General features: G+C 17.3%; 4 protein-coding genes across 4 annotated transcripts in view; 2 read left to right on the top strand and 2 right to left on the bottom strand.

The window, feature by feature from the left end:
- PRSY57_1418700 (putative membrane protein) overlaps positions 1 to 150 on the top strand; it is a gene marked incomplete at both ends in the record, with an annotated part of 7,149 nt that extends 6,999 nt beyond the window's left edge. The window contains one exon of the mRNA XM_020115280.1: positions 96 to 150. Coding sequence (XP_019969936.1) covers positions 96 to 150 — 55 coding nt within the window.
- Positions 151 to 999: 849 nt separating this feature from the next.
- On the bottom strand, positions 1,000 to 1,768 carry PRSY57_1418600 (glutathione S-transferase; the record flags this gene model as incomplete). The annotated part of the gene is made up of 2 exons (XM_012909798.2): positions 1,000 to 1,597; positions 1,731 to 1,768. 2 exons carry the CDS (start codon positions 1,766 to 1,768, stop codon positions 1,000 to 1,002), a joined length of 636 nt encoding a protein of 211 aa, XP_012765252.1.
- Positions 1,769 to 4,434: 2,666 nt separating this feature from the next.
- PRSY57_1418500 (thioredoxin-like protein, putative) lies at positions 4,435 to 6,822 on the top strand (the record flags this gene model as incomplete). Its single annotated transcript, XM_012909797.2, has 3 exons — positions 4,435 to 4,503; positions 4,677 to 4,750; positions 4,983 to 6,822. 3 exons carry the CDS (start codon positions 4,435 to 4,437, stop codon positions 6,820 to 6,822), a joined length of 1,983 nt encoding a protein of 660 aa, XP_012765251.2.
- Positions 6,823 to 7,728: 906 nt separating this feature from the next.
- On the bottom strand, positions 7,729 to 10,878 carry PRSY57_1418400 (ATP-dependent RNA helicase, putative; the record flags this gene model as incomplete). Its single annotated transcript, XM_012909796.2, has 1 exon — positions 7,729 to 10,878. The coding sequence occupies one exon, from the start codon at positions 10,876 to 10,878 to the stop codon at positions 7,729 to 7,731; it is 3,150 nt and encodes a 1,049-aa protein (XP_012765250.2).
- Positions 10,879 to 11,256: the final 378 nt, after the last annotated feature.

The following is an 11,256-nucleotide window of genomic DNA, read 5'->3' as shown; positions in this document are numbered from 1 at the left end:
AAAAAAAAAAAAAAAAAAAAAAAAAAAAAAAAAAAAAAAAGAAGATGATCATATATATTATATATATATGTATATTTTTTTTTTTTTTTTAATAGGGATCTTAGTAAGGATGATATTGTAAAGGTGATCATGAGTCATTTACAGAAATGAGAAATAATTTGAAAGGTAAAGGGGAACATATTATTATTAAATGACCGCATATAAATAATATATATATATATATATATATATTTTTTTTTTTTTTTTTTTCTTTTTTTTGTATTCGGGTTATTATAAGATTTCTTTTTATGTATATTAAAATGTATGTTTATTTATAAATATATATATATATATATATATATATATATATATATATATGATTATTCATGTTATTTTTACTATTATTTTTTGTTTTCATTTTTTTCAAAAAAGGATTATATATAAAATATATATATGTGTGTATATATATGTATATATTACTTTTTAAATTCAAATAAACATAAATTTTTTTTTTTTCTTTTTTCCTTTAAATCTAATATATTTGTTTATTTTTTGAAGTAATAATTATAGAAATAATTCTTAACTTTATATATAAAAATAAAAAATGTGTTATAATTGTAGTTGTGGTTGTGAGTGAAATATATAAGTAAAGACACAAAGGTGTATATATTATATAACTTAAAAAAAAGGTTCAATGAATAATTAGGCGTTAAAATGTGAACATATATATATATATATATATATATATATATATACGTAGGTAGGTATATATGTACACGCATTTATGCAAATTACTCCATTTATAATATATCAACATGGATAAAAAAATAATTTAATTTATACATACATATAAATAAATAAATAAATATGTTTATACTTTTTAAAATACGTACGTGAAATATTTTTAAATGTTATATAAGAAATATGAAAAATATAAAAAAAAGAGGAAACAGCACATATATATATATATATATGTATATGTGTGTGTGTACTAATATATATTATTATATATTCTCCCTTTTAGTATACACTTTCTTTTCTATTAGTAATATAATTTTTGATATTAGGCAAGTTACTTATAAATTCATTATGAGCTTTTAATAAAGGGAAATTTTTCAAGCTACTTGGATATTTTGTTTCAATATCATCATATAAATTAAAAACAGCTAGGTCAGCATATGTTAAATTATTACCTACAAAATAATATTTATCATTATTATTATTTGTATGATTTTTTTTTAAAAGTTTCTCAAAATAACCTGACCATTTTGGTAAATCCTCATTTAAAAAAGTTGTTTCATTTTGTTTAAATAAATTCGTATTATTAAATTTATAATGAATATCCTGAACACCACAAAATATCATATCTGCATAAAATTCATTCAATTCACTTTCACCACATATATTATATTTTTTTGATAAATAACGAACTATAGCTTGGCTTTGAGCTAATATCAAATCTCCAATTTGTAATATGGGTACTTGCTCAAAAGGAGTATCCTTTTCTTTTTTAAAATTTTTAAATTCAACAAAAGCATCACCGTTTACTCCAAATCTTTTATCTGTATATTCTATTCCAAGGTAGGCAAAAATTAATCTTATCAATTCAGCTTTACCCCTACAAAAAATTAAAAGTACACACATATATATATATATATATATATATATATATGTATATGTATATATGTACAATATATGTAGATTTTATTTAAAGATATTATATGTACAATTATACTTTTTCTTAATCTCACCTTGCATCAAAATAATATAACACTATATTATCTCCCATCTTATCATAAAAATGAAGAAACAGTAGTTATTTCAAAATAAAAAACAAATTATATAGTAAATAGATATTATATATATATATATATATATATATATATATATATATATATATATGCATATATATTATATTTATGTATTTGTAAAAAATGACATAAATTCATAAGAATAAATTTTTACATACATGTAAATATTTTTAAGTTCAAATTATAATTAACCTAAGTAAAACAAAAAAAAATGTATTATATATAATTAAAATTCATATAAATTAAGGTAATGTTAAATAATGTAGTAAAATATTATATATAATTAAAATTCATATAAATTAAGGTAATGTTAAATAATGTAGTAAAATAATTTAATTAAGAAACAAATAAACATTGGTCATATATACATATATATATATATATATATATATATTATGATAATAATATAATTGTTGTGTGTTAAGGTAAAATTAAATAAAAACTCATTCCACATAAAATGAATATAACACAACTATATATATATTTATATATATGATGTATATGTATATATTTTTCTTATATTATTTCCATATGAAAAAATCTTATTATTGTTCCGCAGGTATTTTTATAAAATAAGCAAATATATATATATATTTTTTCAAATGTATTATTATAAAATAATTTAAAAAAATAAAAGTAGGTAGATAGGCAAATATATTAATTAAAATATTTAATATGGGATAATATAATATTATATTAAAATACAATAAAATGAATTCATAGTTTTGAAATAAATACAATTGGAAAAGTTATAACATGAAATATATTTAAAAATTGCAAAAATTAAATATTGATGAAGCAAAAAAAAAAAAAATAATATATAAAAAAAAAAAAAAACATCATTATATTAATATATTATATATATATATATATATATATATATATACTATATTATTTATATTCATATATAACTTATTAAAAGATCTAGTTTTTTTCAAATTTTGGATGATGAACATATAATAATATGAAAAAATTAATGGAAGCATATGCATACAAAATATATGTATAAAATATGTATTATAAATAAATAAATGTATATATATATTATAATTATATATATGTATGATGATTTTATAAATTCTAACTTTATTATTTTTTTTTTTTTTTTTTGTGTTTGTAAATTATATTACACTAATAAAAACAGTTTTATTTAACTATGAACATAATCATAAATAAATAAATTATTGGTTTATAATATATGTTCTTTTCTGTATTGAAAACTTAAAAAAAAAAAAGAAAAAAAGGAGAAACATAAAAAGATAAGGTTAAGCCAATAATAAATATTGAATTTTTTAATTATGAAACCATGATAATATTATCAAATGTTCAAATATATATGTAATATATATATATATATATATATATATTAATATGAAAGAATAAAATTGAATCCCTAATTATTTCTTTTTCATCTTTGAGCATAAATTAATGTTATTGGGTATAATATATTATATTTCTCATAAGGTATTTTTATATTAATAAAATATGAATAAACATTAATGGGATTATTTTAAAGTATAAAGATATAATACATTTATGTTATTTGTTATATGTAACAATTATATATATTTTAAATCTTATAATTATTTTTAAGATCATATAATTTAAATTCGTTATTTAATATTATCACTTTAATATATTAATATATATTATATATGTTCTTGATATTACCTTTGTTCCCATTTTTGTTTTAATTATTATTAAAATAAAATAAAATAATTATTTTTTTATAAACATATTATTATTCCTTTATATTAACACAATAAAAAAAAAGATATCTATTATTATATATGAATATAATGCATATATATATTTAACTTAGTTTTTTTATATATGCTTATATATTTAATATATTGTATATGCTTGTATACATATATGTACTAGTATAGATTCTTAAATGTGTATAAATATAGTATATATTTTTCGTATACAATATATAAATTTTATTATTAAATAAACAAATATAAACATATAATATTATATATATATATATATATATATATATATATATATATATATATATATATATATATATTTATAAACCCTTTTTAATGTATTAATATACCCATTTTATTTAAGAAATTATTATCATTTTTTCTGTTCTTGATAATTAAAATGGAAGAATCTGAACAAATAATATTTCCATGAATTCTTTAAAAAAAAAACAAAACAAAAAAATATATTTTAATATATATATTATATGTATATTACATATAGTTCATTATTGTGTGGAAGGAAAGAATAAATATCAAATAATATTTGAATTTTTTTTTTTTTTTTTGTTTGTTTGTTTTTTTTTTTCTTTTTTTTTTTTTTTTGGAGGGGGGTTTTATATTATTTTATATGTTAAGAGAGAAAAATTATATGTAAGTTTATTATAAAACATACATATATTGTGAGTACAAAAAATATATATATATATATATATATATATATATATATAAATAAATATATATATATATTATATATAAGAAGGAAATTTGTGAAATTTATAAAGTAGAAATTAATTTAAAGTGAAGTAACAATATATAGATATATGTATTAAAATCCATTTCATGGGAAAATTAAATATACACTAAATAAAAAAAAAAAAAAAAATATATAAAATAAAATAATAATTAATGTTTCTATTCTTTTTAAACTTATGATGAAAAAATTAATACTTTTTGTACTTTTCCAAGTTTATATAATTTGTATCAAAAATGTGAAATCAGTAAGATTGAAAAATAAAATAAATACACACATAAATACATATATACATACATACATACATACATACACATATGCAAATTTTATTTGTTTATTTTATCAATTGACATTTGGAATAAATATTTAAATATCATTTATTTCTTTTTCCTGTCATTTTTTTTTTTTTTCCCCCTTTAGGTTCATCATAAAAAATTTTTTACCATAAACCATGTTAATGTACCAACAAAAGTGAATACAAATCAACATAGAAAGTAAAAAAAATATATATATATATATATATATATATATATATATATATATATATTTGTGTGTATGTATATAATATCACTTATATTATGAATAAATTTTATTTACATATATACGTACGTAACTTTTTTTATTTTATTATTTTTTTTTTTTTGTGTTAAAAGGTTTATTTTGTTTCTTTTTTATATTATATTATGTTATATTTTCTCCTATCCATTAAATTTTAACATTTTATAGGTTAGGTTATATAGATTTGAAAAGAAAGAATAATGACGAAAGAAAACGAAACCCATTTGATGCTAATTTATCTAATCAGAAATGTCCTTTAAGGAAAGTTACATTTAAAGGTTTAATGAAGGCTACGGGTATTTCTATACCTCTTCTTTTTGGTAGTTTAATGCTATATAATAAAATAATAAATGATAATAGTAATTTAAGTGCACCCGAAAAAGTGATGGGAAGATATTTATATAAACATAATAATAAATTATTATTAAGTAATGTTTTAGATAATGAAAGATCACATAATATTTTTTATTATATTATAAATAATATATTTAATAATATAAGAATGTTTATAAATTTTTATTTGAATATAAAAAAAGTTAAATCTAAAGATATTTTGAAAGAATATACTATATTATTTTTTCATTCATATAATGTAGATAGATTTTTACAATCAAGAAATATCAAAACATATTCAGAAAGACTTAAAGAAATGTACAAACAAATTAATAAAGATAATAATGTGAATGTTATATATATACCATTGGATAATAAATTAATGTTTAATATTAAACATTTTAGTAACATGAATAATTGGTACAGTGTTATATTTCATGATAAAGAACATATATTAAAATTAATTAAGAAATATAATATTATGAATATACCTACTATGGTTTTATTAGATCGTAATATGAATATTATTAATGATAATATTAATTATTTATTATTATATGATAATCAAGGTTTTCCATATGAGCATATTAATAATTTTACATATATTAAACATGTTTATGATAAAAATAATAATCAATATAACTTGAAAAATCTAAATTCAGATTATATCTTCTTCTATTTTAATAATAGTAAGGATAACAAACAGGATATACAGACTTTGTTAAAAATTAAAAAGAAGTTAGCACAAAAAAATATCAAACTGGATATTATTTTTATACGAGATATAGAAAGAAAAAGTACACAAAGTGAAAAAAATGAAAAAAATGAAAACAATATATTAGACACAACAAACCAAAAAAATCAAGAAGGTATTAGCAAAAATAATAATAAATTGAAAGTTGATGAAAAAGATAAAAACAAACGAAGAACCAATGATGATAATAATAATAATAATAATAATAAGCAAGATGTAGATAATAATGACACTATGCATAACAATCAAAATAACAATATGCCCATGGAAGAATATCTAGATGATGTTTATTATCTAGGTAATTTAGAAAACAATGTTATATACAAATTATTATTATATGACATATTTGATGTTACTTTTAAACCTATTAGTATCTTAGTAAATAAAAAAGGAAATGTATTAAACAAATATATTAATGTTAGTAAAAAGGAGAATGAAATAAGCACATTTATTTTAAGTAATCATAAAAGTTTAAATGAAAAAGTTAATGAGAAAAATTATTTGTTCAAATATAATAATATTAGTAGCATGAATAATTTAAATGCATTTTCACCAATATTTATTTTATTTAGTGATAAATTAGATCTAGATTTATTAAAACAATATAATGAATTAATTGAAGAATATAATAAAAATAGAAAAGGAAAAAAAATTAATTTCTATTTCTTACCAAACCAGGAAAAAAAATATGATCCTTTAAAAAAATTATGTTCAATTAATAATACAACCGAAATAGTTATATTAGATTTATTTAATCAAAAATTATACAAAGAAAATGTAAATAATATTAATATTATACAGAAGTTAGAGAATGGAAAATATATTATTGATAAAGAAAAATTTTTCAATTTTTTAAATAAATATTATGATGATGAATTATATGCTTCTACAATTGTCTTAACAAAAGAATCAACATCTTAATCTATATTATAAGTAATCAAAATATTGTTATTATTAAATGCTTATTTTTATAATACTAATTTAAAATATATGTATTATCATTATTCTATTTATATTTTCTCATTTATCCTTTTTTTTTTAAATATAAACCATTATAAATTTTTATAACATTTGTATTGTTTATATGTTTATTTGACTTAATATTTTAATGTAATATATACATATATATAAATATATATATATATATATATATATATATATATATATATATATGTATTATATATTTTTCTTCTTATTTCATCTTAAAAATATCACATAAATATTATAATTACATATAATATTTATCACCTTCCATAATCATATACTTTTATACATATATTATGTAATATTCATTTTATTATACTTTTTAATTGTGTTTATTATATAGACATATAAAAAGTTATTTTGATTTTATATATAAACAAAACTTTTTTTGTTTTATTTTAAATTAATATAAATATAAACATATATGTATGAAAAACTAATACATTTATATATATATATATATATATATATATACAATTATATATTTTAATTCTTAACAAGTCAGACAAAATTATTGTTGGAATAAAGTTTGTTTTTATAATTCAACAAAAAAACAAAAGACAAAAAAAAAATAAAAATAAAAATAAAAATAAAAACGAAAAGCACAAATTAATAGGATAAAAATAAAATAAATTATATAAAAAAAAAAAAAAATATACAGACCACATTGATCATTTTAAAAATGCTACGTTTAAAAGGAAAATGTTATTAATCATAAAAAAAAATAAATAATAATACATACATACATACATACATACATATATATATATATATATATATATATATATATATATATATATATATATATATACATCTATGTATTAACTTTTCATGATGTTATGCCTATGACCTTTTTTTTTTCTTTCTTTTGTTTTTCTTTATCTTTATATTATAGGTCTTCATTCTTTTTTTACTTTTCTTTCGGTTGGATTTAAAAAAATGTGTATTATTGGTAAGATTTGTACATTTTGATGTTTTGGATGTCGACGAAAACATTTTCTCAATATCGTCCATATTTAAAAGTCTATCATATTCATCTTTTGTAATTTTTTTTTTTTTTAACTTTTTGTATAAATTTTCTTCATAAAATAAAGAATCGATTTCATTTTGTTCTAGTTCTCTTTGTTCATGTTTTCTCTGTACAATAGTTTTTCTTTTTTTCTTTTTCTGCATTTTTATTTGATTCTCTTTTTTTTGTTCTTGTGTTGTTATATCAATTTGTTTTTCTTTCAAATGTTCTTGTCTTTTTTTTTCCTTTTCTTCATTTTTGTAAGGTATTTGAAATGGCTGAATCTTTATATTTTGAAAAATTTTTATTTTCGATTTCTCTTTAAACTTGGGAATTTTAATCAAGCTGAATGCATAACATAAGTGTGTTAAATTTAATTTATTGAATGAAAAAATAAATTTTAATTGATGATTTTTATAGAATTCTATGTAGGATAAAAAGGCTTTGGTTGAAAGTAAATATATTTCTCTATTCTCTATGACAAAAAAGGTTATATATTTTAAAAAGAACATGACCAATTTTTTGTTTAAAATTAATAAGTTCTTTTTGTTTTTTTTGTGTTCTCCTTTTTGTATTTGTAAATCTCCATTTTGATGTTTTCCTATAAGTTTTTTATCATATAAAATTTGAGGATATAGATTAAAAAAAGGGTTCTTATTTATTGTAATATTATTTTTTTTTTTGTTATTATTATGATTAATTTCGATAATTCGTAAAGCATCATTATTTATGATATGTTCACTTTTTAATAATGTCTTTTCATAATTAATCATATGTTGAAACATGTCTGTTTTTTTAAAATTGACAACATGAACATTCTTATTTTTTAAAAAGTATATATATTCTTTTTCTTCTTTATTTAAAAGGATAAGATTTTTACCAGTTTTATCAAATCTTCCCGTTCTACCACTTCGATGAATATATGTCATATTTTTATTTGCTGCATCGTAGTTTATTACCCAATGTATATCCATATTAATACCCCTGCTTATAATATCTGTACAGAAAATAATTTTCCTTTGACTATTTATATTTCGGTTTTCTTTCTTTTTCGTACTTTTATTTGATACACAGGTATTAATAATTTTATTATATGTGGACACTCTTTTTTTATCTTTCATTTTTCTATGTATTTTTAAAAAGTTAAAATTATTTTTCTTTTCCCCAATGTATTTTTTCATATAACAAATGAGTTTTACAAAATTAGCCATATCTGCGTCACTAAATATGTTATTATATTTGGAGTTCAGTTGGAATATATAATCAATATGATTATCCACATTTATGCTTTCCACATTTATGTTTTCCACATTTATGTTTTCCACATTTATGTTATCCACATTTATGTTATCCACATTCTCATTATGAATACCTTTATATATTTTATTTTTATTTTTTTTATTTTTATTTTTTTTATTTTTACTTTCATTTTGTTTATTGGTCTTTTTTGTATTAAAGATATTTTTGAATAAGTGAAAAAAGAATTCAACGCATAAGCACGTTGGGAAGAATACAATAACCGTCTCATTATCATTAACCATGGTATTTAAAAATTTAAATAAGAACAATGCTTTATCTATATTTCTTAATATAATATAATAGTTTTCTATACGATCAGGCATTTGATAAGTATTTATTACAGTTGATGAATTATCTTGATTATTTGTATTAATACATTTTATAAAATTTTTTTTTTTTACTTGAAATAAATTATATACATTTTCTTCTTGTAAACATGTTGCACTACAAATACATGTCGTATAATCATATGTTTGTATATTTTTTATAATATTTTCCATATATCTAATATAACTATCTTCTAATAATTTATCTCCTTCATCCAATACAAAATATTTTAATTCGTTTGTATTAAAATATTTATTATTGTATTCATTTAATAAAGATGATAATTTCCCTGGGGTAGATATTATGATTTGATATCTGTTATTTTTTAATATTTCATTTTCTATAATTTTTATATCCTCACTAATTTTAACTGCCCCTCTAAAAAGGAGACAATTAATAAAAAAGTTTTCTTTTGTTAATACATTGTTATCCATATTATTACTTAAAATATGAGAAATATAAAATCTGAGGAAGAATAAAAATTTATTTATTAAGTTATAAATTTGTATGCATAATTCTCTTGTTGGTGTTATTATAATGGCTTGTATATTTAGTAATTTTTGTGTTTTTTTTTTACTATTATTATTATTATTATTATTATGTGTTTTTTTTGTTTGATTATTTGTTTGTATATTTTGTTCGTTATATTTTTCTTCAATTTTTTGTTCATGTTTTTCTTTATTTGTTTCCTGCTTGTCATCTTTATAATTACTATTACATGTTGTAGAAAAAGTAATATTTTGCAAATCATTCTTTCTAATATTTTCTTCCTGATTATAATTTTTTTGTATATTTATTTCATCTTTTTTAATTATATTGACTTGATCATCACTTATTATTTTGTCTTTATATGTCATGAACTTATTATCATTTTGGTTGGTTTCAACTTTTTTGGACATATCCTCTTCGTTAGTATTCCTTAACATATTATGGGTATATAAAAGAAAGTTACGTATATCTATATCTATATTTATGTCTCGATATGCATTTTTTTTTTCTATATTTATATTTCCAAGAGTTTCATAAATACGTTCAATTTGATCTTTATTATATGAAACTGTATCATTAACATTTTTCTTGTTGAATAACTCATTCCTTTTTATAAACTTATCATCATTTGGACATAATTTGTTTCTATGATGTATTAAATATTGTAATATAGGTATGACAAAACATAATGTTTTACCACTCCCTGTTTGTGAATGTAATAAAACATTTTCTTTTTTTATTAAAGGAGGTATGGTTTTTTTTTGAATATTAGCACAATAAAAATATTTCTGAATATATAGTGAAAATATTATGGATTCATCTAATTTAAGTTCATCAAATGGATATTTCTTTTTTTCCTCTTCATTCATATTTTCTTTTTCTTTTTTTTTAACAAGTTGGTAATAATATAATACAATGGAAATGATATTATGTATATTAATTGGGTTTTATTACCAAAATGTTTTATGATTTTATTATTTTATTCTTTTTATTTTTATTTTTTTAAATAATATAGGAAAATAAATTCATATATACAAAAAAATGGTGAATAATAATTATGTTTTTAAAATTTTATATTTCATTAAAAGAAAATAATTCCTTTTTTTTTTTTTTTTTTTTTCTACGTGTTTTAATAAGTACATAATAAATAGAAAGGCTTAATATAATGAATCAAATATATATTATATTCCTTCTTTACTTTAAATATAGGAAATAACAAAAATTAATTGTTATATTATATGTTATAT

The sequence above is a fragment of the Plasmodium reichenowi genome, chromosome 14, assembly GCF_001601855.1.
Source record: "Plasmodium reichenowi strain SY57 chromosome 14, whole genome shotgun sequence".
NCBI classification, from domain to species: Eukaryota; Apicomplexa; class Aconoidasida; order Haemosporida; family Plasmodiidae; genus Plasmodium; species Plasmodium reichenowi.
The sequence above is the reverse complement of the archived record's forward strand: the minus strand, read 5'-3'. Positions and strand labels throughout refer to the sequence as shown.